Source organism: Hyla sarda, chromosome 4 (genome assembly GCF_029499605.1).
Source record: "Hyla sarda isolate aHylSar1 chromosome 4, aHylSar1.hap1, whole genome shotgun sequence".
Taxonomy (NCBI): Eukaryota; Metazoa; Chordata; class Amphibia; order Anura; family Hylidae; genus Hyla; species Hyla sarda.
In genome coordinates this window covers 17857746-17884655 of record NC_079192.1, presented here as the reverse complement: position 1 = coordinate 17884655, position 26910 = coordinate 17857746, and the positions used below count along the sequence as shown (strand labels likewise).

The 26910-nt window shown below is 46.2% G+C and overlaps 1 protein-coding gene across 1 annotated transcript; it reads right to left on the bottom strand.

Moving 5' to 3' along the window:
• Window positions 1-10636: 10636 nt before the first annotated feature.
• On the bottom strand, window positions 10637-20738 carry LOC130367308 (extracellular calcium-sensing receptor-like). The gene is made up of 6 exons (XM_056569716.1): window positions 20539-20738; window positions 18953-19244; window positions 16776-17606; window positions 14021-14248; window positions 12173-12440; window positions 10637-11550 (listed from the first exon to the last, which is right to left on the bottom strand). The coding sequence occupies exons 1-6, from the start codon at window positions 20736-20738 to the stop codon at window positions 10637-10639; spliced, it is 2733 nt and encodes a 910-aa protein (XP_056425691.1).
• Window positions 20739-26910: the final 6172 nt, after the last annotated feature.

Here is a 26910-nt window from a genome sequence, read left to right as displayed (position 1 = left end):
CATCTCGAGAAGATTGAATTTTTGGTTTTGCCCAGCTGCACATCTGAAGTCCTTCTCGGTCTGCCATGGCTCCAGCACCATTCTCCCACCCTTGACTGGACCACCGGGGAGATCGAGAATTGGGGTCCTGCTTGCCGCAAGAAATGCCTCATGTCTGCTCCCAGCCCCGTCTGTCGGGCCTCAGTGTCTCCTCCTGTGCCTGGTCTCCCCAAGGCCTTTCAGGACTGTGCCGTGCCTCCTCATAGCTCCCGTCCTGGTGACACTCTGCCCCGTGCCAAGCCTCACCCTCTGCCCCCCCTCCCCATTCCCACTCCTTGTGACCGGTCTGCCATTCATGAGTATACCCAGGACTTCACTGTCCCCCAGAAGGAGACTCTACAATCGCTCCCAATGTCCTCGTCCCAGGTGGAGCGACATCCCGACAAAAAGAGGGGGACCTAAGGGGGGGGGGGGTAATGTTACGCTGAGCGCTCCGGGTCCCTGCTCCTCCCCGAAGCGCTCGCGGCGTTTCTCTCCCTGCAGCGCCCCGGTCAGACCCGCTGACCGGGAGCGCTGCACTGACATTGCCGGCGGGGATGCGATTCGCATAGCGGGACGCGCCCGCACTCGAATCGCATCCCAAGTCACTTACCTGTCCCGGCCCCCAGCTGTCATGCTCTGGCGCGCGCAGCTCCGCTCTCTAGGGCACGCGCGCGCCAGCTCTCTGAGATTTAAAGGGCCAGTGCACCAATGATGGTGCCTGGCCCAATCTCCCTAATTAGTTCCACCTGCTCCCTGGCTATATGATCTCACTTCCCCTGCACTTTGCTGACACAGAGGATCCACTATCAGCTAGCCGAATCGTGACAGTAGATCCGGCCATGGATCCCGCTGAGGTCCCCCTGCCAGTTGTCGCTGACCTCACCACTGTGGTCGCCCAACAATCCCGACAGATCGCCCATCTAAGTCACCAGCTGTCGCAAGTGTCCACCATGGTACAGCAACTTCAGTCGCAGCTACAGCAGCTGCAACCGCAGCCACCATCTCCTGCACCTCCTCCTCAGCGAGTGGCCGCTCCTAACCTTCGCTTGTCCCTGCCGGACAAATTTGATGGGGACTCTAGACTCTGCCGTGGTTTTCTGTCACAATGTTCCCTACATTTGGAGATGTTGTCGGACCAATTTCCTACAGAAGGGTCGAAGGTGGCTTTCGTGGTCAGTCTCCTGTCTGGGAAGGCTTTGTCTTGGGCCACACCGCTCTGGGACTGCGATGACCCTGTCACCGCCACTGTACACTCCTTCTTCTCTGAGGTTCGCAGTGTCTTCGAGGAACCAGCCCGAGCTTCTTCTGCCGAGACTGCCCTGCTGAACATGGTCCAGGGTAATTCTTCAGTAGGCGAGTACGCCATCCGATTTCGTACTCTCGCTTCCGAATTATCTTGGAACAACGAGGCTCTCTGCGCGACCTATCCAGTAACATCAAAGATGTGCTGGCCGCACGAGAGATTCCTGCCAACCTGCATGAACTTATCCATTTGGCCACCCGCATTGACATGCGTTTTTCAGGAAGACACCAGGAACTCCGCCAGGAAAAAGACCTTGATCCCTGGGCACCTCTCTCACGGTATCCCTTGCAATCTACCCCTGTGCCTCCCGCCAAGGAGCCTATGCAAGTAGATCGGTCTCGCCTGACTCTTGAAGAGAGGTCTCGCCGTAGGGATAAAAATCTATGTCTGTACTGCGCTAGTACCGAACATTTCTTGGTGGATTGCCCTATTTGTCCTCCACGACTGGAAAATGCACGCACGCAACCTGCTCATGTGGGCCTGGCGTCTCTGGGTACGGAGTCTGCTTCTCCATGTCTCACTGTGCCCGTACGGATTTCTCCTTCTGCCAACTCCTCCTTCTCTGCCGTGGCTGTCTTGGACTCTGGTTCTTCTGGAAATTTTATTCTGGCCTCTTTGCTTGATAGGTACTGCATCCCGGTGACCCGTCTCATCAAGCCGCTCTACATTTCTTCAGTCAACGGAGTCAAGTTGCACTGCACTGTGCGTTATCACACAGTGCCCCTGCTTATGAACATTGGACCACATCTCGAGAAGATTGAATTTTTGGTTTTGCCCAGCTGCACATCTGAAGTCCTTCTCGGTCTGCCATGGCTCCAGCACCATTCTCCCACCCTTGACTGGACCACCGGGGAGATCGAGAATTGGGGTCCTGCTTGCCGCAAGAAATGCCTCATGTCTGCTCCCAGCCCCGTCTGTCGGGCCTCAGTGTCTCCTCCTGTGCCTGGTCTCCCCAAGGCCTTTCAGGACTGTGCCGTGCCTCCTCATAGCTCCCGTCCTGGTGACACTCTGCCCCGTGCCAAGCCTCACCCTCTGCCCCCCCTCCCCATTCCCACTCCTTGTGACCGGTCTGCCATTCATGAGTATACCCAGGACTTCACTGTCCCCCAGAAGGAGACTCTACAATCGCTCCCAATGTCCTCGTCCCAGGTGGAGCGACATCCCGACAAAAAGAGGGGGACCTAAGGGGGGGGGGGGGTAATGTTACGCTGAGCGCTCCGGGTCCCTGCTCCTCCCCGAAGCGCTCGCGGCGTTTCTCTCCCTGCAGCACCCCGGTCAGACCCGCTGACCGGGAGCGCTGCACTGACATTGCCGGCGGGGATGCGATTCGCATAGCGTGACGCGCCCGCACTCGAATCGCATCCCAAGTCACTTACCTGTCCCGGCCCCCAGCTGTCATGCTCTGGCGCGCGCAGCTCCGCTCTCTAGGGCACGCGCGCGCCAGCTCTCTGAGATTTAAAGGGCCAGTGCACCAATGATGGTGCCTGGCCCAATCTCCCTAATTAGTTCCACCTGCTCCCTGACTATATGATCTCACTTCCCCTGCACTTCCTGGCCGGATCTTGTTGCCTTGTGCCTTGAGAAAGCTATTACTGTGTTACCCATACTGTGTTCCTGACCTCCTGCTATTTCCATATTGACTACGAACTTTGCCGCCTGCCCCGACCTTCTGCTACGTCTGACCTTGTCTCTGCCTAGTCCTTCTGTCCCACGCCTTCTCAGCAGTCAGCGAGGTTGTGCCGTTGCCAGTGGATACGACCTGGTTGCTACCGCCGCAGAAAGACCATCCCGCTTTGCGGCGGGCTCTGGTGAATACCAGTAGCTTCTTAGAACCGGTCCACCGGCACGGTCCACGCCAATCCCTCCCTGACACAGAGGATCCACTATCAGCTAGCCGAATCGTGACACTCACTTTATATAAGAAGCTCTGGTCCACCCTGGGAATTATATAGATAATTACATCACTGCTGGAGATGGTTGTAGTTACAGTAGGAGCTCAGTCCCAGTACTATCATCTTGAGATCCAGAGAAATACATAATTATAGTTAATGATATAATGAGTAAATCTGTCATGTGACCAGAGGATTATTTTATGTAGATTTTTCCGATGGTCAAAGAACTGCAAGCAAAACAGAATATAATAAATATAATAAGATATTTAATAAATCATCCTCAGTGGTGAATATATCATGTGCTTATAAACACCCATAATTTCCAATGTCCGCCTAAACCCACAAGTTGCAGCGGTAGTGACCAGCAAAGATGGCAGCATGCAAAGGTGTACCGCCATGTCCCTTATTATCTGTATTACTGTCCTATAATAATCAGTGTTACCATGCTCAGTGGTATTTTCTGGTTTTGTACATATAAACAGATTATATATATCTGGTATATAGTGATGACAGAATGGGAGATGTTTGCATTGCATTTCTGCTGCCCTCCTAAACTGCCACCCTTGATTGGGCCTTGTTTGTCTAGTGGTAAATACACCCCTGACCATGCTTCTAATGATCTCTGCCACTATACCCCAAAGAACCACACCATTATGCCTTAATGAACTAGGCCACCATAATCTTAATTATCTGTGCCAGTGTCCTGTAATGTTCTGTTCTACCATACCCTAATGATCTTTGCCACCATGCACTAAATGATCTGTATGTGTCTTATAATAATCTGTGCCTAGATGCCCTAATGATCTGTACCACAATGCCCATAATTATCTTTGCCACCATGCCCATAATGATCTTCTCCACTTTCCTGTAATGATCTGTGCCATCATGCCCCTAATGAGTGGCCCATAATTTACTGTGCCACTATGCTCCTAATGATCTTTCCCACTGTCAGGTAATGATCTGTGGCACCATGTTCGGTGCCACCATGCTCCTAATGATGTGTGCCACCATATCTCTAATGACCCTTGCCACCATGCTCCTATTGATCTGTGCTAGAGATAAGCGAATCGATGCTGCCGAATCCGAATTCTTTACGAATTTCATGAAAAATTCGATTTGCAATGAATGCGAATATTGCTGCGATTCTATAGCGTGAATCGCTTCATAAAACTCTATTTAGTGTGGTCCAGGCTCCAGGGCATCTAAAATGGCGGATCCATATGTGAGGGCAAGAGGCAAAGAACTCTGGGAAGGTGAGAAGGCAAGGCGGGAAGGGAAGTAGGCGGGATGACCCTGAATCACATGCAGGATGCAGCCTATCAGCAGCCAGTCACCCCCGTGATGTCACAGCCCTATATAATTGGCAGCCATATTGCGGCTCGTCATTTCATTCATTACACTGCAGAGACATAGAACGGGCAGCCTGTGTGTGTGTGTGTTACACAGAAAAGCTATTTCCAGGAGTGTTTCACCTCCTAGTTACATCAGCGTTCTCGTGGACGGAGAGCATGGCTTTTTTTCACTGAAAAGGATTTTTACTGCAGCCATTAACCTCCCAGTTACTTTCTACAGCATTGTATTACAGAGAGGGGCTGTGTGTTACCTCATACATTTCAACAAGCTGCCTCAACTTCATAAACCTTAGCAGAGGAGGTAGGAACAAATTTTCCCCACAATTCTGTGCCTTTGTTCCACAATAAATCATCTGCTGGTTATATTAGTCTATGGACTGTATAATACCCAGGAGTCCATTCCTAATAGTCTTTGACAGAGTGCAATTTTGGGTTTAGTACACAGCTTTTGTGTAATACATCACTGTTGTGTACTGCTGGTGTTGTGCAAAAATATGTTTTTTTAAGCGTACTGTAGCTCGTTTTTCTGCCCTCATAAGTGCATACCACATACCTACATCTAAGTAGTGTACTATTTTGTAGCTGTTAATCTGTCAAGGGCTTAGATACTGTAAAAGGCCAGGGAAAAGTAATCACCGGCTGGTGTTTTACTAAAATACGTTTTTTTTAAGCATACTGTAGCGCATTTTTCTGCCCTTAACAGTGCATACCACATGTGTATGTTACGCCTAGCGCTCCAGGTCCCCGCTCCTCCCCGGAGCGCGTACGGCGTCTCTCTCTCCGCAGCGCCCCGGTCGGTCCCGCTGACCGGGAGCGCTGCACTGTCATGGCCGTCGGGGATGCGATTCGCACAGCGGGACGCGCCCGCTCGCGAATCGCATCCCAGGTCACTTACCCGTTCCCGTCCCCTGCTGTCATGTGCTGGCGCGCGCGGCTCCGCTCTCTAGGGCGCGCGCGCGCCAGCTCCCTGAGACTTAAAGGGCCAGTGCACCAATGATTGGTGCCTGGCCCAATTAGCTTAATTGGCTTCCATCTGCTCCCTGCCTTTATCTGACCTCCTCCCATGCACTCCCTTGCCGGATCTTGTTGCCTTGTGCCAGTGAAAGCGTTTTGTGTGTCCAAAAGCCTGTGTACCAGTACTTCTGCTATCCACCCTGACTACGAACCTTGCCGCCTGCCCCCGACCTTCTGCTACGTCCGACCTTGCTTCTGTCTACTCCCTTGTACCGCGCCTATCTTCAGCAGCCAGAGAGGTTGAGCCGTTGCTAGTGGATACGACCTGGTCACTACCGCCGCAGCAAGTCCATCCCGCTTTGCGGCGGGCTCTGGTGAAAACCAGTAGTGACTTAGAACCGGTCCACTAGCACGGTCCACGCCAATCCCTCTCTGGCACAGAGGATCCACCTCCTGCCAGCCGGCATCGTGACAGTAGATCCGGCCATGGATCCCGCTGAAGTTCCTCTGCCTGTTGTCGCCGACCTCCCCACACTGGTCGCCCAGCAAGCCCGACAGATTGCCCAACAAGATCACCAGCTGTCGTACTTGACCACCATGACTCAGCAACTCCAGTCGCAGCTACAGCAGATTCAGTCTCAGCTACAGCAGCAGCAACCATCTCCTCCGCCAGCTCCTGCACCTCTTCCGCAGCGAGTGGCCACTCCTAGCCTCCGCCTGTCCTTGCCGGACAAATTTAATGGGGACTCTAAGTTTTGCCGTGGCTTTCTTTCGCAATGTTCCCTGCATTTGGAGATGATGTCGGATCAGTTTCCTACTGAAAGGTCTAAGGTGGCTTTCGTAGTCAGCCTTCTGTCTGGAAAAGCCCTGTCATGGGCCACACCGCTCTGGGACCGCAATGACCCCGTCACTGCCTCTGTACACTCCTTCTTCTCGGAAATTCGAAGTGTCTTTGAGGAACCTGCCCGAGCCTCTTCTGCTGAGACTGCCCTGCTGAACCTGGTCCAGGGTAATTCTTCCGTTGGCGAGTACGCCATACAATTCCGTACTCTTGCTTCTGAACTTTCCTGGAATAATGAGGCCCTCTGCGCGACCTTTAAAAAAGGCCTATCCAGCAACATTAAAGATGTTCTGGCCGCACGAGATACTCCTGCTAATCTGCATGAACTCATTCATCTAGCCACTCGCATTGACATGCGTTTTTCTGAGAGGCATCAAGAGCTCCGCCAGGAAAAAGACTTAGATCTCTGGACACCTCTCCCACAGTCTCCATTGCAATCTGCGCCTAGGCCTCCCGCCGAGGAGGCCATGCAAGTGGATCGGTCTCGCCTGACCCTGGAAGAGAGGAATCGCCGTAAGGAAGAGAATCTTTGTCTGTACTGTGCCAGTACCGAACATTTTTTGGTGGATTGCCCCATCCGTCCTCCACGTCTGGGAAACGCACGCTCGCACCCAGCTCTCGTGGGTGTGGCGTCTCTTGATGCTAAGTCGGCTTCTCCACGTCTCACGGTGCCAGTACGGATTTCTTCTTCAGCCAGCTCTTCCCTCTCAGCCGTGGCCTGCCTGGACTCTGGTGCCTCTGGGAATTTTATTCGGGAGTCCTTGGTGAATAAAATCCGCATCCCGGTGACCCGTCTTGTCAAGCCACTCCACATTTCCGCGGTCAACGGAGCCAGGTTGGATTGCACCGTGCGTTTCCGCACGAAGCCCCTCCTAATGTGCATCGGACCTCATCATGAGAAAATTGAGTTTTTGGTCCTCCCCAATTGCACTTCTGAAGTTCTCCTTGGACTACCCTGGCTTCTACACCATTCCCCAACCCTGGATTGGTCCACAGGGGAGATCAAGAGCTGGGGTACCTCTTGCTTCAAGGACTGCCTTAAACCGGTTACCAGTACTCCCTGCCGTGACCCTGTGGTTCCCCCTGTATCCGGTCTCCCTAAGGTCTTTATGGACTCTGCCTGCCATAAGAAGTGCCTCTCCCCCCCTCCCAGTCCAGTCAGGCAAGCCTCGGTGCCTCCTCGTGGCCCTCGTCCTGGTGTCACACTGCCCCGTGCCAGGCCTCGCCCTCTGCCCTCCCTCCCCATTCCCACTCCTGCTGTACTGCCTGCCGTTGAGGAATCCCTCCATCCTTTCCCGGTGTCCTCATCCCAGGGGAGGCAGTTACCGGACAAAGAGAAGGGGAGACCTAAGGGGGGGGGGTACTGTTACGCCTAGCGCTCCAGGTCCCCGCTCCTCCCCGGAGCGCGTACGGCGTCTCTCTCTCCGCAGCGCCCCGGTCGGTCCCGCTGACCGGGAGCGCTGCACTGTCATGGCCGTCGGGGACGCGATTCGCACAGCGGGACGCGCCCGCTCGCGAATCGCATCCCAGGTCACTTACCCGTTCCCGTCCCCTGCTGTCATGTGCTGGCGCGCGCGGCTCCGCTCTCTAGGGCGCGCGCGCGCCAGCTCCCTGAGACTTAAAGGGCCAGTGCACCAATGATTGGTGCCTGGCCCAATTAGCTTAATTGGCTTCCATCTGCTCCCTGCCTTTATCTGACCTCCTCCCATGCACTCCCTTGCCGGATCTTGTTGCCTTGTGCCAGTGAAAGCGTTTTGTGTGTCCAAAAGCCTGTGTACCAGTACTTCTGCTATCCACCCTGACTACGAACCTTGCCGCCTGCCCCCGACCTTCTGCTACGTCCGACCTTGCTTCTGTCTACTCCCTTGTACCGCGCCTATCTTCAGCAGCCAGAGAGGTTGAGCCGTTGCTAGTGGATACGACCTGGTCACTACCGCCGCAGCAAGTCCATCCCGCTTTGCGGCGGGCTCTGGTGAAAACCAGTAGTGACTTAGAACCGGTCCACTAGCACGGTCCACGCCAATCCCTCTCTGGCACAGAGGATCCACCTCCTGCCAGCCGGCATCGTGACAGTGTACATCTAAGTAGTGTACTATTTCGTACCTGCTAATCTTTCAAGGGCCTAGATACTGTGAAAGTCCAGGCAAAAGTACTCACCTGCTGGTGTTGTACTCAGACCCTTTTTTTAAGCGTACTGTAGCGCATTTTTCTGCCCTCATAAGTTAATACCACATACTTACATCTAAGTAGTGTACTATTTTGTACCTGTTAATCTGTCAAGGGCCTAGATACTGTGAAGGGACAGCCAAAAGTACGCACCTGCTGAGACAAATATCGTTTTAAGTATAGTGAAGCGTAGTGAAGCGTATTTTACTCCCCTCATAAATGCACTAAGTATGTCAGGCAGAGAAGTGTCAGGACGTGCACAAAGGAGTGGCAGGGGCCTAAATTCATCAGAGAGAGGTTGCAACAGACTTGGGGCGAGTGGCAGCAGGAAGCCTGAGCTCCTGGTTTCAGCTAGCGGTCGCGTCTCGACCATCAACCCATCTGCCATCATTGATTGGTTAACATGGTCATCCACTTCATCACAAGTGACATCTGATGCCCCCAGTCAACAATTGGTGAGTGTCTCAGACACAACTCTCAGTTGGCATGGGGCGGGAGCAGTCCCTGTCCTCCCATTGCCTTTGTCCTATGCTGTTCCCTCCCCTAGAGAAGTATCTTATGCTGTGGGTTCAGCTCCACTATTCACTGAGGACGATCTAATAGAGTCAGCAGCTACCACCCAGCCAAGAAGTAGAGGAGACATGCGCCGCTTCCTCTGCTAGGCGGGCAAGTAGTGATGAGGAGAGTGACATGGGAGGTGGTGTTGCCAGCGTTCAGTTTTCTTAAGCAGACACTGTTGAGGAACCTGGGGAGGACATCAGTGAATTGAAGACACTTGTTGATGATGATGACTTTGCAAGTAGACAAGGGGACTGCTGCTGTGCCAAGGGCTGATTATCGTCAGGAAACTGGGGTTGTTCTGGTCCTTGTGGCATATTATCCTATATAGTCCCTCTTCTGTCTGACTTTCATACAGGCTGTGATATTGTAGCGTGGCCGGCTGGAGCGCTGACAGGCAGCTCGAGTGGAGCCGGAGGTGACGAGGAAGGCCCCAGCATACTAACTGGAGCTGCAACAGATGTTCGGCATGACTGAAAGAAGTCTGCCCCTAACCGAGAAGGTTGCAGAGGGTCCCCAGAAGGTGCAGTTGTTTTCTTGTTGCATTTGTTCCCCATAGTAGGCTTTAAATTCCCATAGGAGAGGCCGAGATGCCGGAGCTGCGCTCACATGCGACCGATCCTCAGCGCGCCTAGCCATGCCCCCTTATCTGCATTTATTCTCCTGTTCTCTTGTTCTCTGACCTTTGGCTTGTTCTTTGACTACCCCCTTGCTTTGTGTATCTCTACAGTGATGCTCTCACTTTTATTGACTTGGCCTATTTGACTTTAAATTAAAAATTTGAATGTGCATTCCCTGTATTTCCGCTGTGTTTGTTGTTAGTTAACACTTTTGTACCCTGACCTTTTTTCTGACATTTGAACTGTGTTTGCATTATATTGTTTTGACATCACTACACTTTGCACTTATGCAATAAAGGGGCCAACATCCAGTTGGGGCTCAGTCGCTTAGGGAATATCGTCATGTAAGCAGAGATAGAGGCTATGCCAGCCTTTTCAGTCTTTAGTGCACTTTCACCATCACTATGCCATTGCATAGCCATGGAAAGTGCACGGAGGATAGAAAGTACCTGTGTGTTCTACTGGCAGATAGCCAGCTTTCGTCTACCGCCTGAAGTGAAAAGAATGAAAAATAATTGGGCACCATGGAGGGGGCTCCCAAGGTGAAATTAGCAGAAATGAGCAGAAATGTAAGAGGTGGAGCAGTTGGAGTCACACCTTGGTCTTTGTGTATCAGTAGCTCCATTGGCCTTTCTAAAACATGAGAGGGGGACATCTGTATATATAGCACATGATCACTGAGGGGTATCAGCTGTTCCACAATTAGCATTTGGCCTAGAACCTCTGACACTGATAAAGAACACAAGATTGGCCCCGTGAGAGTTGGATCATCGAAATATTAACTATTCAAATGCATCAAACACAGCTTTTTTTATTCAACCAAAACGAAAAATAGGGATAGGAAGGGGAAAACTAATATTTTTATTACATTCAAAATCATTAGATTCAAAATCTATATTTTATGCAAAACACTGAGATATTTCTAACTATCAATCACTCAGGTTTTTTTGTTTTGTCATCAGTTTTTCCCTTGAGTTCATGTCGGGTTTGAATAGAATAATAAAACATTTTGGAAAGAACATACAAATAACCAGACCCCAGGTTGACGATTGGATAGCAAAGATCTCCATGGCCACCATATATTTTCCTTGCGAACTGAGAGATGCTGGAATGTAGGACAACCAGACGCTCAGGAAGGCCAGCATGCTGAAGGTGATAAACTTGGCCTCATTGAAGCTGTCGGGAAGTCTCCTGGCCAAGAAAGCTACAATGAAGCTAATGAAGGCCAGGAGACCGAGGTAGCCAAGCATAGACCAAAAAGCCAATGGTGACCCTTCATTACACTGAATGATTAGTACTCCAGAATTACTTTCTGATTTGACTTCTAGGAAGGGAGGAGAGAATGTCAGCCACATAATACAAAGAAATATCTGAATAAGGATACAGGAGATGACTATGAGATATGATACATGTGGTCTAGTCCATTTCCTCAGTTGACTCCCAGGCCTTGTGGCATTAAAAGCGATGACTACCATAATGGTTTTGGCCAAGATGCAGGAGACACAAAGTGCAAATACAACACCAAAAGTCACTTGTCTTAAAAGACATATCTCATACTGGGGATAGCCAATAAAGACTAAAGAGCAAAGAAAACAGAGAGATAGTGACAACAGGAGAAGACAACTCAAGGAGTAGTTATTGGCCCGAACAATGGGGGTTGTTCTGTAGTAAATAAAAAGTCCAAAGATGGCAACAGGAACCAACGATGAGGAGATGCCAGTAGTTGTTAAGGTGATGCCCAGTTGATCTTCATGTGAAAGGAATTCTTGAGTCTTTGGAACACAATGATCTTGGGTTGGATTTGGCCACATATCCCATGGGCATTTTGTACATTGTAGCGAATCTTAAAAAAAGTTTTAAAACATGGTGTGAAATCGATAGACTTGAAGTTCTACAATATGGTGGGTTCCAGAAAAAGATTAAACATATAATTTTGTCCCTTCTACAACATGCTATGAGCTGCAGACATCAAACAATGGTACCGTTGTAGCAGCTGATTGTGTTCTCAATACTTTGTCTTCCTTATTCAAATGTCCAGGAGGCTGTGATGAGTTGTGAAAGTACCACAACTAGGGACACCTTCTCACTCCCAGGGCTTGGCTTAAAGTGCTGAGACCTGTCATTAAATCACATGCCTGCGCCTGCATAAAATAGTGGCTTGTACATCACCGTACATATGGCAGGACTGGCAGGCAGGGCTTAATGCTGTAAGCCGATCCCCATATATTAATCAAGGAAAGATGGGGAATGGCAGCGAGGAGGTGTACCAAGATGTGATACTTTAGCAGCACCACCTCCTGGACACATAAATGGGGAAGAAAAATGCCATTGGCTACTACAAAGCTACCATTTGTTTTATTGTCTTATCACCTATCTAACAATGTCTGCATGGTATATAAGAGATAGACCCCCAGTGGCCTAAGAGAGTAGAACATTTTATGTGCTAAATCATTTTGGTTACTTACCGGTGTAGTTGGATATCTCTGCAGATGGACATGGAATGCATTGGGCACAACATAGAGGTTGGCCTTTTCTGGCTGCTTTCCTGAAGCCTGGTGGACAACTGGGGCTGCAGACTGAAACAGGTACCTGGGAAGAGTTTTTTAAGAAAAGAATATGTTTGATGAATTTACAGGTAAGGAAAGGAAAATCATATGGCAATCTCCTAATCCTAAAATATTGCTTTCCTATGACCAGTAATGTTGCCTGCTCTGGATCTTCAAACTTTTGACCCTCCCACATAGAATGGTGTTACTATCTGTCCTGTACACTTTATAAATACTGTCATACACACATACTTATTTATTACATGGATGGAATGGGCCATTACACATCTTTAAGATGGTTTCTACCAATGATCTGGGGGATGTAAAAAGGAAACCCCCAACATTGCAGTAGTGATAAATTCCAATTGAAAGTTTTTTTCCACTATGTACATTCATGATCAAAAAGAATTCCCTTGGTAACTGTTGGCTTTGTTCACAGCTGACACAATGAAGTCTACAAGCAAGTCGCGTGTCTTCTCCTCCTACTGATCAGATTAACTTGACATATTCTAAACATATACATGCATGTACCTGAGGAGAGGATTCATTTAAGAAAGATTTGAAAATAACATTAAAGGGGTACTCCGCTGCTCAGTGTTTGGAGCAAACTGTTCTGAACGCTGGAGCCCACCCCCCCCCCTCAGTGCAAGTCTATGGGAGGGGTGTGACAGACGTCTGTCACGCCCCTCCCATAGACTTGCATTGAGGGGGAGGGGCGTGACATTTGGAAGGGGGTGGGGCTTTGACATCACAAGCTCCTGGTGCTGGCTCCAGTGTTCGGAACAGCTTGTTCCAAACGCTGAGCAGCTGAGTACCCCTTTAAAACTCAAAGATTGCTGGTGGCTATACTAGCATATTAAAGAGATTTTAGGGTTAAATTCTTCAGCTTTGAAGGTCATTCACAAAATACCTAGCATCCTAAAGACACTGATACAATTAAATGCAGCTGGAGGCGGTGGTGGCTCCTGCTACATTCTCTGTGGTGGAGGCCCAAGGGTACACACCCAGATACCCTTCTTATAATTTGTGTAGAAGTAGAAAAAAGAAAGGCCCAGAAGAGGCTCCTTGTGCATTTCCCTAATTAATACAAATGTGAGCCCCACACAAAAGTGGGGGCAAGGTAGGAGTCTATAAAGTGGCCGCTCAACTGGAGCGTATAGTACATATGCATATAACCTCAAGCAGAGGTATGATGAGAATGGGGATCCTATGCAAGCCTCCAGGTCTTCAGGATGCAACCGGATGGAAATCCTGTATTGAGTCTAGATGAAGCAAGGAACAAATGACCTATAGAGAGGCACTCAGGTATCAATGGAAAGATCATAACCAAGTCATGGAAGTGGAGTAAAGCTTCAAGTTTATTGGAGTACAGAGGAATGGCGCGTTTCAGGGGATACAAACCCCTTCTTCAGATTAGGCAAATTCATGAATTTGCCTAATCTGAAGAAGGGGTTTGTATACCCTGAAACGCGTCATTCCTGTGTACTCCAATAAACTTGAAGCTTTACTCCACTTCCATGACCTGGCTGTGATCTTTCCATGGATACCTGAGCACATTTCTATAGGTCATTTTTTCCTTGCTTCATCTAGTTCTTATAATTTGGATCTGCTGATGGCAAGGAGAGATTTTGAAAGCAAAAAAGATTTGATACATATAATAGGTTATTAGGTTGGATATGTAGATGATCTCTATTTCATGCTAAAAGTTATTTTTTATTTGAAATTATTAAATTGGAAAGTCTTAAAGAAATGTCCATAGTATCTCACCCCATGATGTCCAGTTCCCCATTGTACATGGCTGGAATTAATATTAAAGACGTTCCCGCTGGTTCTACTGGTATCATAACTGCCCACTGTGACTTGTTGGATTTGTCCTTCAGGGTTCAGCTGCCAGTTTACTATATCGTACACAGCAGGGGGATCTCCGTTCTCATCGAAAAAGAGTTGTCTACCATCCAACATGTTCAGATGTAACTTCTTTATGTAGTGCAACAACTGTGAGGAAATGATACAACATTGATCAATTTCATGTAACTGCAAAGGTACATTCAGACCATAAAGGGTTTGGTCTGAATTGTACCATACTTTCTCCAAAATACTGCACCACACCTATCCACAGGCTGTATGTGGTATTGTGGGGAATTCACACTAAGTTGGTCCATAAGTTGTCCAGCCTTGGACCATAGATTAGATAGGTAAGGATGAAAATGGGGGTGGGGGTAGAGAGCATATGAGCAGAAGTGAGCATGGTACATAAGCAGATATGCAGAGAAATCAAAAGTTTTCCTGTATTCTGATGCATTAATCAGACCGAAGTATATGTATCAAATGTATTCCTTCATAAAAACGACGCGTTTCGACCCTGGACTCATCAGGTTTCAACAAACAGTGTAAAGAGACAGGTATAAATTATTAGGTATTATAAGGTATTTATACCTGTCTCTTTACACTGTTTGTTGTAACCTGATGAAGATCCTAGTCCAGGGTCGAAACGTGTCGTTTTTATGAATAAATCTATTTGATACATTTACTTAGGTCTGATTGATGCGCCAGAATACAGGAAAACTTTTGATATCTCTGCATATCTACTACACCGGACGTGGTGACTCCCTAACAGGGTTGTTCCTGTGGCGGCTCACCGGACATATTCTCTCCACATGCCACTGTAGGGGTTGTGCCCTCAGTGCAACACCATTTGGTAAGGGCAACGATTATCACCTTATATTGCTCTGCATATTTCTGACAGACTTCACTAGGGACACACCCCGGTCTTTTTTTTTCTCTTTTCTTTACAGTGGTACATAAGCAGGACAGGGTCTCATACAGGACACCACTCACTTTCTCAGCACACTCAGTCAAATTACAAACTTGCCTGCCAACTTCCTACTACTAACAATGGATGTAGAATCTCTGTACCGTATCATCCCACACAAAGATGGAATTACTCATCCCAAACACACAACCAGAAATACATCCCTAAAATCATCACCAAACTCAGAGTTCATCCTCGCACACAACTATTTCAGTTTCAATAGTAACATATATCTACAGATGATGGGCATTGCATGGGGAACAGTATGGCACCACAATATGTAATTTTATTTATGGCTGGCCTAGAGTAGAGCACTTAGAAAATGGCTATTGTCTCTTGCAATCCCCATAACACTGCAGACTCTGCAAGGGTGTTTAGGACCTTCCTTGGAGAGTGAATTGAGGACCACGTGGATGTTTCATATCATTGGGTGGTTTAAGTGAATGAGCTTCAATAACAATAATCCTTTCCATGGCAGAGAAGAAAGAGAGGAAATCACAAGCGTGCCATGCACCTTAGAGCAATGGAACCAGTAATATTTCAGCAGTTGGATGTTTATTGCAGGGGTCACACTTTTTGCTTCATGTGCCTGCAGGCTCCCTCCCCTATCCCCTTTGTCTTAAAGGGTACCTCTCATGAAAAAAAAACTTTTGATATATTATAGATTAATGTATGCAGAATAACTTTACATTTGCATGTTATAAAAAAATATGCTTCTTTCTATTTAATTTTCCACTTTGAAGAAATGACCACTAGGGGTCTCCCTACCAGTCCTGGCAGCAAGCATTTCAGACTCATGCTGGAGTCCTAAACACTACGAGCTGCCAGTCTGCTTTGTTCACAAAGGAGAACACTCAGAGCTGCCAGCCTGCTTTGTTCACAGCCTGTTTGGCTGTGAACAAAGCAGGCTGGCAGCTCTGAGTGTTTAGGACTCCAGCATGAGTCAGAAATGCTTGCTGACAGGACTGATCGGGAAAAATACAATAGAAAGAAGCATATTTTTCATTAACATGCTATTGGAAAGTTATTCAACATTCATTAATTTAAAATATATCAAAAGTTTATTTGATTAGAGGTACCCTTTAACTGTTGAGTTGTAAATATAACATGTGAACAAAGAAAGACAGATCATTGTTGTTAAAGGAGATGGGAGGAAGTTAAAGGAGCTCAGTAACTGTCAAGGCTTCCATTAAGTGTTCCCTATGGAGAAGAGTAGGCCAAAGCAAATTGCTCTGGCGGCTGCTTATCTCTCCCTAAAAAAAATAGGGTTGGGCATTAAATAACATCATACACTTCTCTCATCCGACACTGTTGGTGGAGAGTCAGGAGGTTGCCATATACCTTAGACAGTCAGACAAACCTGCCTGTGGTGGCATATTTGGCCAAACTTACTATAGGGTTATCAACCCCTTTATTAAGATGGCACTAGCAGCACACTGTACTCATTATGCAGGCAGCAATTAGCTAAAGTGAATCTTACTGCCAAAGCTCTTCTACTCCCAATATGTTCCAATGGGCCCCTGGGGGATGATGGCTCTGGGCAATAGCACAGTCCTAATCCTAATTCCAGCCATGCTTTCATGTATAGATAAATTGTTAAACAGTAAATTAGGCATGAGAAGTAATGTGTACTACTGTATAATATAAATATTTACACAACAGCCAAGGTGGTTAGAACCTATCCATTCCTTCCATTAAGCTTACACTAACCTGCCAAGGCTTAAAATTCTCAATATCAGCACATGATCCATTGGGAAATGGTCCATCTCCCTTTTTGCATTTATCCATATTGTCCAGAGCTTTTGCAATGGCATGAACTGCTAAATAGACATTATATGTTGCCCTCAGACTAGAGACATCATTGAAATTGTTTTGGATGTTCTCAAGACTTTCTTGGCCCGTACATTTTTTTACCGATGAATTTAAAAGGTCTTTTGTAGATGTATGGTCTTGGAATGTGCAACCAAAAACTTGTTCCCAGAATAATTTTATTTGACGGTTCCCTACGACCATAGATGGATTGATCCTGTTGAGGAAATCTCCAAACCCTGGCATGCTTCCACTAGGAAGGGTAAAACCAATTGTTCCAAGAAGAATTCTTGAGTATTTATTCACTGACAAGAAAGATGACGTAGACCAAGCTTCACTGGCAATCCATACTTTTCCTGTGACGTTCTGCCTCAGCATCTCATCTAGTACAAAGCTTAAGTCTATATCAGGAGAGAAGATGACCACCGCTGTGGCTGTTGAGTCTTTAGCCACCCGAGCAATATGTGGGGCATTTAAATCCTCCTGACTGTAGATTATGGTCTCTGAGAAAGCCACACAAGCTCCAGCTTTTATTATATCCCTCTTGACTGAATAGATACCTTGCTGCCCGTAATCATCATCCGTAGCTACTAGACCAATCCAGGTCCATCCAAAGTGCAACACCAGCTGTGCAAGACCTTGAGACTGGAAGGCGTCACTGGGGACTGTTCTAAAGAATGATGGAAACTGGATACGGTCACTGAGAAGAGAACTTGTGGAAAAGTGACTGATCTGTTGGAAAATTCAAAAAGAACCATGTTATGGAAACACTTATGTCTTCAATTTAAATAGTGTATGACTGTGGATGTTTATTTAATGTACTCAATAAAAGTCAGAAGGGGTACTGCTTGTGTGTTATACTGTTTTAGGGTTTTTCTGTACCAAATTAATTAGTAATTAAAGGGGTACTCCGCCCCTAGACATCTTATCCCGCTATCTCTCCTGCAGCACCCTGTGTCATCTGCTGCACGGAGCAAACTTTGCTCCATGCCTGATGACGAGCGATACAGGGGTCGGAGTATTGTGATGTCATGGCCCCTCCTCCTCGTCACGCCTCGCCCCCTCAATGCAAGTCTATGGGAGGTGGGCGTGACGACCGTCACGCCTGTTCCCATAGACTTGCATTGAGGGGGCGGGGTATGATGTCACAAGGGGGCAGGGCTGTGACATCACGATACTCCAGTCTCTGTATCGCCCGTCATCAGGCACAGAGTGAAGTTTGCTCTGTGCAGCAGATGACAAAGGGTGTTGCAGGAGAGATTGTGGGGGTTCCCAGCAGGGGGACCCCCACGATCAGACATCTTATCCCCTATGCTTTGGACAGGGGATAAGATGTCTAGGGGCAGTGTACCCCTTTAAGTTAGAAATCTAGGTAGTTCCTCTTGGAATTGTACTTCCACAACTTAGTAAAGGTAAGCTCTAATGCTATACTGTGAAATGAAACTGGTCATGGGAGAGCAGAAGATAGCCGAATGTCCCTCCCATAGAGATATATGGAGGGGGCTTGGCGGCCCCCGCTTCGGGCGAGGGTCATGACACGCCATTCCATGGGAGAGCCGGGGCTCCATACAGGAGATCACGGGGACCCCCAGCAGATAACGGATAAGTTATGCTCCATGAGACTACTCTTTTAAGATCCTACATGTGGTGACCCTGAAGGTTCTCCTAGTCTTACTTTTAATCTTTTAAATTTAGATTTTGAACTGTATCCTGGAAAATTACAAAAAAGAGGGCGTACATATATTTATACAAAGGGCATAGTGCTATTGAACACTTCTCCATGTCCAAAGGGAGCAGGCCATGAAAACCCATGAGATCTCAGCACTTTATTTCATGACAGGGTTGTCTGGACCAATCCTAAAAATAGGAGACTATTTTGAATCTGTGAAAAAATAGATAACAAATTGTCAATAAAAAAACTAAAACCTTAGCTTAGCTGCCAGTGATTCTTGAATAGGATGTCCGGAAAGAAGAAAAAATTCAGGTTGGCAACCCGGGGGGGGGGGGGGGGGGTGATCTAATACTAAATTACTAAGCCATCATGAGGACATTAGTGTCATGGAGGCCCCAGCACTTACTTGTAGATACCTGTATAGCCCCAGTATATGAGCCAGTAAAATGGAGTATGTAGATGAAGAATGGCCGATTACTGCAGCCAACCGGGTCTCCTGGTTACATCGATAGTTAGGAAGAGGTTTTCCATGTCCACTCAACATCTGTAGAATTTGTGACACTGCTCTTGGGAGGACTGTACAAGAGTCAAATAGCTGGAATCCCAAGGTGATATTTGGCAAAAGATTGTTTTTTTTGTTAATTTCCACCACGGTGAAATGCACAGCTTGGGCACGCTGATAGGTGTCTAACATAAGCCTGAGGACAACAGAGAAAACTTATTTTGTTTTACCTTTCTTTACTTTTTTATTGAACCACTTGTAGGCCACCCGTTGGCTTGAAACATTTTGGAGGTCCACAATTATTTCAAGAAATGAGTTTGCTGAGGCACGTTCTCTGTAAGAGAGGAGATCCAGCTGTCAGTGACAGTCAGGCTCTCCAGAGATTGATCTACAATATACTCTGCAAGGTTGTTCCAGAGCATTCTTGCAGAGTTTGCAGTGTCATGGAGATTGGGCCACTTTAATAGAGCAGATCTGGCTGTCAGTGACGGTAAAGCTCTGCAGAGGGAAGGAGGGATGGTTTATTACCGTCCTTAACATCGTAATCACTACAAGCAACCTCTGAGTATGCAGCTATACTGTCTGGCTCTGGTCGAACCAGCAGAGTTAAATTACTCTAGTTTGGCTGGAGCTGCTTGGAGCTCACCTGTGTCGTCTGGGTGTGGTTCTCAGCTCTGCTATTTATCAGGAAGGTGTATCCCTGATCACTGTCTATATAAGACAGGAGCAGTGATCAATTAATTGTCTGTAAAAGGTTATACCTTAGCTGACACGTCCTCCTGCTTCCTGAATACCTGCTTGTCTATTGATTTTTGGATTTTCCCTTTACTCTTCTATTGCTCTGCGTTCTTGTACTCCACTATCTACTGGTACCGACTGACATTGATTTAACTGTCTGTGTCTTAGTGTATCTCAGTAAGTTTGTGTGCCTCCAGCTGTTTCCTGACTGCTACTGTTTTTGTATTTTAATATTTTGACAACGCTGCCACGGCACTTAGCAGGGAGGTTTTGTCATTGTGATTGTCGATCCATCACTTAGGGTGGATAGGCAATAGGTAGGGACAGTGGCTGTGAGTGAGTTAGGGCTTCACTGTTCCCTGCCCATACATGACAGCAGCTCAGCAGGAGGTATAAGGCCCTTGCACATTTAGGAAATTAGTCCCAAAATCTGCAATTATTTCTTGAGATACTTTATAGCGGAAATAAGCTTTTGAGATCAAAGTCCCATTCACTAATGGGCTTTTTCTGGGTGAGTTTCTACGAAAGAATGAACATGATTATTCTTTCGGCGGGATCAAATTCCTTATCCTTGACATTACTCAAAAGTAGGGTAGCAGGGAAAACACTGTTACGCCAATGGCAAGACCCAGTGTCTAATCAGACCATACCTGTAAACATAACTACATGCTGAGTTTTGCAGCAATCCAGCCTTACTGTGTAGATGCATTCTTTTTGCTCAATACATGTAGTGGATAACATACAAGCCTTACGTTGTACAGATGACAGGACCAGGCTTTTCCTTGTAATCTATGTTTGGGTAGACTTTGTCCATATGAACGTTCATCACTGCCCCGATTATTATATTCCCATCCAACAACATGTCTGGGGTCAGCTCACTGCCGGTCAGTCTACAACTAGAGGCAATGTAGTTGCAGAAGTGTAAGATACAGAGCGTGAACCGGACATGCATGGTCTGTAAGAATTATGGCATCAGATAAAGAACCGGTCATAGATGGAGAAGATAATGGATAGTTCTTAGTATTGAACCCTGCAATAAAATAAGAAGAAATCATTTATTTTTAAAAGCAGCACAGTGGTTCAGTGCTTAGTAGTGTGTTCCTGTGGAGGAAACAGGCACTGACCATCACCTGCCCAATACCATCCCTACAGTGATCATGGTGCGGGCAGCATCATGTCTGGGGGAAACCAGGCACTGCCCATTACCTGCCCAACACCATCCGTACAGTGATCATTGTGGGGGCAGCATTATGTCTGAAGAAAATGAAGCACTGCCCATCACCTGCCCAATACCATTTCTACAGTGAAGCATGGTGGGGGCAGCATCATGCTATAGGGACATGGACACTAGGTTAAGAGAAGGCTGAATGTACAGAGATACTCTTAATAAAAAAAAAAAAAAACTAATCCAGAGCTCTTTGGACTTAAGATTCACCTTTCAACAAGACAATGACAAAATCATTTATTTTTAAAAGCAGCACAGTGATTCAGTACTTAGTAGTGTGTTCCTGGGGAGGAAACCAGGCACTGCCCCTCACCTGCCCAATACCATCCCTACAGTGATCATGGTGGGGGCAGCATCATGTCTGGAGGAAACCAGGCACTGCCCATCACCTGCCCAATACCATCCTTACAGTGATCATGGTGGGGGCAGCATCATGTCTGAAGGAAACCAGGCACTGCCCATCACCTGCCCAATACCATCCCTACAGTGATCATGGTGGGGGCAGCATCATGTCTGAAGGAAACCAGGCACTGCCCATCACCTGTGCAATACCATCCCTACAGTGATCATGGTGGGGGCAGCATCATGTCTGAAGGAATCCAGGCACTGCCCATCACCTACCCAATACCATCCCTACAGTGATCATGGTGGGGGCAGCATCATGTCTGAAGGAAACCAGGTACTGCCCATCACCTGCCCAATACCATCCTTACAGTGATCATGGAGGGGGCAGCATCATGTCTGGGGGAAACCAGGCACTGCTCATCACCTGCCCAATACCATCCTTACAGTGATCATGGTGGGGGCAGCATCATGTCTGGAGGATACCAGGCACTGCCCATCACCTGCCCAATACTATCCCTACAGTGAAGCATGGTGGGGGCAGCATCATGCTATAGGGACATGGACACTAGGTTAAGAGAAGGCTGAATGTATAGAGATACTCTTAATTAAAAAAAAAAAAAAAAAAACCTGATCCAGAGCTCTTTGGACTTAAGATTCACCTTTCAACAAGACAATGACCCTGAGCAATTATCCCCAAGAAGACTGCAGGCTAGAATCACTGCCAAAGGGGCTTCAACTAGGTCCTAAGTAAAGGGTATAAATACTCATGTCACTGCATGATTATAGATTTTTCTTTAAAAAAAAATTGTAAATATTTGTAAAATTCTGTCATTATGGGGTATTATGGGCATAATTGTAGGGGCAGCTGTTTTTTTTTTTTTTGCTTTTGTTTTGTATTTTTTGTTTTTGTTTAGGAGCAACAACATAACAACATATGGCAAAATAAAAGGGTCTGGAAACTTTCTAAATGCATTTTATGATGGATACCACTATAGATTCCACTATAGAGAATGAATAACCCCCTATTAATGGTAAGCTTTATTTATTCCAGGGGACAATTCACCTTCATTCCCAGTGGTTGGACCCCCACCGATCCACTTTTCATCTCCTATCCTGTGAATAATGGATAACTTCTTGAGGTGGGAATGCCCCTTTATATAATCCAGAGGATACATTTTATAGACTTAATTTCAGTGACTTGAGCATTAGGGCTTATTGACATGGTGAATTTGGGTCACATTTTTTTGGGACAAGACCCAAAGTCTTCTTTTTTTTTTAGCTCTCCAAAAAAACACTAGAACATATCCGCACACACTGTTCAATTTTACGTAAAAATGCAGTGCACTTTGAGTGATGGTCTTGGCGGCAGGATATCTGTTTACATTTTTCAGCAACTTCAGAGCCCAAGACTTGCCCCATGAACTTAGTATGAACACAGCCTTAGGGTCACCTCCATTATCCTGGCTCACTTCTCCTCTATGCTACCAATCCTTTAGTCTGCTTCTTTTCCCCATCTGAAGCCTTTTTGGAATTGGATTATGAGTCACGATACAGCCGTATATAGGCATGTATTTTGACAACTTATTTGGAACAACTTGTCCCCTCCATACATCTCTTACCTGATCTCCCGACACTGCCCCTCATATAATCTCTGATCATCTTGAGATCTCTGCCTATGTCCCCCCTGGTCTGAGGAAGTACGGAAGTACGATACAGCTGTGACCACCTCGCTGGGATTCCTGGCGTCTCTGCTCGCTATGTTCACCTGACATTGCCCCTTATGTTAGTACAATAAAGAAGATATGAAGCCACTTATCTGGTGAATGTCACCTTTCAATCATCTCTTCGTTTATCATTTTGGAATGTTTCTGCCGTTTAGAAGTCTGAACACCTATAGAACGTTGGGCTTTTCCTACACTCACCTGTGTTTGCCTTAAGTGATTGCACTCAGCAGTGCCGGACTCTGTGTTTTCTGTTATATATAATAATGTATTTACTGTAGCCCATAAAGGTCTAAAAAAAGACTGTCAAAAAGGTGCAATAAAGAGGGCCAAAAATGTCTAGACTTTTTGGCTTGTAAAAATTGATATTTTTTTAAATATTTATTTTTTGAGGCTCAAAATAAACCCTAAAAATCAGTGTGTGAACATAGCCTTATAATTACTAAGATAAATGATTTATGAGATAAAACAACCAAAAGCTTAGTGTGACCATAGCCTCCAGATACTCACCAGTAGCTCGGCTCACCTCATCTCCATGCTCCCTGTCCCCTCTATAGGAGATAACTCACATATCTTCTAATATTGCAGCTACTGGGAACAGCTCACCCATTCCTGACCGGAGGCCCTCTCAGTAGGTATTATGGGTAACTAGAGATCCAGGTCTTAGGAGTTCTCAGGAACACCTAGATACACAGCTCAGCAGAGAGTATCACACATAATAGATACACCTACCTATCAATACATCTTATATTATATCGCACTCACCTCATATTCCTCCCTCAGTCTCCACTGATATTATCGAGCACTCACTTTATATAAGAAGCTCTCGGCCATCTTGGGAATTATACAGATAATTACACTTTCTGTGATTTTATGTATATAGACGCTCATTCCCTGCACGGATATTTAAAGGAGGAATACTTAATTATATTTAATGATATAATGAGAAAACCAGGTGTGTGACCCCCGGGACCATCTAATTTTTTTCTGATGGTCAACATATTACTTCAAGTGCAAAAAAAAATTTATTAAAAAGATATTTGTTAAAAGAAAAGGTTAAAATAGAAAAAGATACTTAGCTTCCAGGGGCATAACTAGTCAAGACTGAGCCACAGGGCAAATATTTACCCCCCCCCCCCCATATGTTATACTGACCAGATACAGTCACAGAATACAGAATTGTTACATCTGATTGCCTCTTCCAGGCCTTTTTCTCATTAATTCTCCATCCGGCCCAGACTGCTAAAATGCCCTCTTTCATAGACCGCAGAGACATACTGTACTAAGATATTTGTGGCCCCTCATTTTTGTAGCCATTCCCACCTTTAATAGCACCACAAGTGTAGGAGTAAGCGGTCGGCACTCTAGCTCGGCTGCACGCGGATTGGGTTAATCCAGATATTTGTAAAGGAATCCAGGCACTCCAAAAGTTCATCCAAAGGATTTTATTTGCGTTTTAACACTTCATTAACAAGCAAGTAGTATGCGTTATGGCTACTGATAGCCTTTATCAACTGCATGACACGCTGGGCCACTGGACACACTATTTATGCGCCAGTCAAATACATCCTTTCTGTCATCATAATGGTACCCATCTCCTTACACCAGTGTATACACAGATCCCGTGACAATCTCATGAATGGACAGACTCCTCCTCCACTCGGAGTGAATTCAAGTCAGTCTCTGCAAGGAAACTATTTACATGAGTCAATCTCATAGAACAAATACCGCTCAATCAATGCGGCAACTGTGACAGTTCACACTCCCGGTTAAGTCCCCGGGGTTCAAGTGTATCCAGCTTGTGGATCCAGTAATCCTCTTTTTTTTATTAGTAGTTTCTTTAGGTTCCCTTTGTCTGGGAAGCAGACTTCATCAATCACCTGAAATTGTAGCTGGGCTATAGTATGTCCCTTCTTTTCAAAATGGTGTGGAATTGGTAACAGAAGGTTGTCGCAACAAATATTGGACTTATGTCTATTCATGCGGTCTCCCACACGTTGGGTAGTCTCTCCAGCGTATAGGAGACTGCATGGGCATTTTATTAAATAGACAACATTGCGTGATTGGCATCAAAAGTATTTTGTAATAGGAAGAATGTTGCCGGTATGTGGGTGTAGGATTTACGCCATTCACCATAAAGGATCATTAACAATATATTTTACTAGTTTGGACAGTTCCCCACTCAGCCATGCCAAATAAGTTTATTACTTTTTTTTTACAAGGAGGTGGTGTAATATACATTTTTATTGTGGGAGGAGATTATAAAAAAAAAATGTAAGCTTCTTTTTTACTTTTAATTTTATCTTTCAGTTGATATTACTGTTTAGTGCTATGCAATGGCACTGAACAGTAATTTCATCATTCTACTTGTACAGCCTGCTAATGTAAGAAGACTAGACGAGAAGATCCAGCGGCACAGAGCAGGTGAAGAGACCTTCAGACTGCCATCTTTACTCATCGGACCCCTACATTAGTGCTACGGGTTGTCCGATGAGTGTCCCCAGAGCCCACAACAGCTTGAGATGTCGTGATCAGCCCTTATTACAACATCTTCAGAGTTAATGTAGAACATCTGCAGGAGTGATTTAAAGGGGTACTCCACTGGAAAACATTTTTTTTTTGATCAACTGATGCCAGAAAGGTAAACAGACTTGTAAAATGATTCTATAAAAAAAATCTTAATCCTTCCAGTACTTATCAGCTGCTGTTATGATTCACAGAAAGTTATTTTCTTTTTGAATTTCCTTTCTGCCTGACCACAGTGCTCTCTGCTGACACCTCTGTCCATTTTAGGAAAAAGTTCCTAAAATGGACAGAGGTGTCAGCAGAGAGCACTGTGGTCAGACAGAAAGAAATTAAAAAAGAAAATAACTTCCCGTGTGATCATAACAGCAGCTGATATGTACAGGAAGGATTACAAATTTTTTTTATCAACGTAATTTACAAATCTTTTTAACTTTCTGGCACCAGTTGATTTAAAAAAAAAATGTTTTCCAGTGGAGTACCCCTTTAAGCACATTATATAAATGCATATTATGGTGCACAGGGCAGTACCAGGGCACCATGATGCACATTTGCATCATGTGTCCTTCAGGAGTTAAAGGGATACTCTGCCCCTAGACATCTTATCCCCTATCCAAAGGATAGGGGATATGATGTCTGATCACAGAGGTCCCTCCACTGGGACTCCCTGTGATCTTTATGCAGCACCCTACATTCTAAACAATAGCCCTGATTTACTAATGTCAACCCAACTCTTTTTGTCGGGTTGTGCGACCAAATTTGTGTCGCATGGGCCCATGCGACACAAATTTGGTCGCACAACCTGACAAAAGATACCATCACTCCGAGTGTTTTTTTAAACCCATCAAAATGGGCATGGTTATCCCAAAAAGGGGCATGTTCCTGACAAAAAAGAAAAAACACTCGGAGTATGATAAAAAAAAACTCACAGGAAAACCTGTGAATCTTTCTTCACCAAAACCCGCTCTGAGCTGTCGGGAAATTACTGAAAACCGAGTGAATCCTACCCCCATCATGGAACAGGGTCTGCTCCATGTTGGAGGTAGTAGTGCAGGGGCTGAGGGATTGATCGCATCAGGTCTCTCTTCTGAGACCCGATCCAATCAAAAGTTATTAAGCAGGGGAGCGGGCGGCGTGCTCTGCTCCCCAGCGATGTACGATGTGTTTTACTTTCATTCACCGTGCTCAAGGATTCCAGATCCGTGTGGGTGCACAGCTTCAGGAACAGACCAATTCCCAAGTAATATCAAAAGCAAAGTAGAAGCGGCACTCCAAAATATCAATAAAGCATGGGTTTATTCACACATCTG

What these genes read in the sequence shown, in the direction of transcription:
- LOC130367308 (XM_056569716.1), bottom strand. Translation starts at nt 20,738, where the DNA reads ATGCATGTCCGGTTCACGCTCTGTATCTTACACTTCTGCAACTACATT. An exon ending in GGTCCTGTCATCTGTACAAC is followed by an intron (nt 19,245 to 20,538) that starts GTAAGGCTTGTA and finishes TGTTGTCCTCAG; the next exon opens with GCTTATGTTAGACACCTATC. An exon ending in AGAGATATCCAACTACACCG is followed by an intron (nt 11,551 to 12,172) that starts GTAAGTAACCAA and finishes ACTTTTTTTAAG; the next exon opens with ATTCGCTACAATGTACAAAA.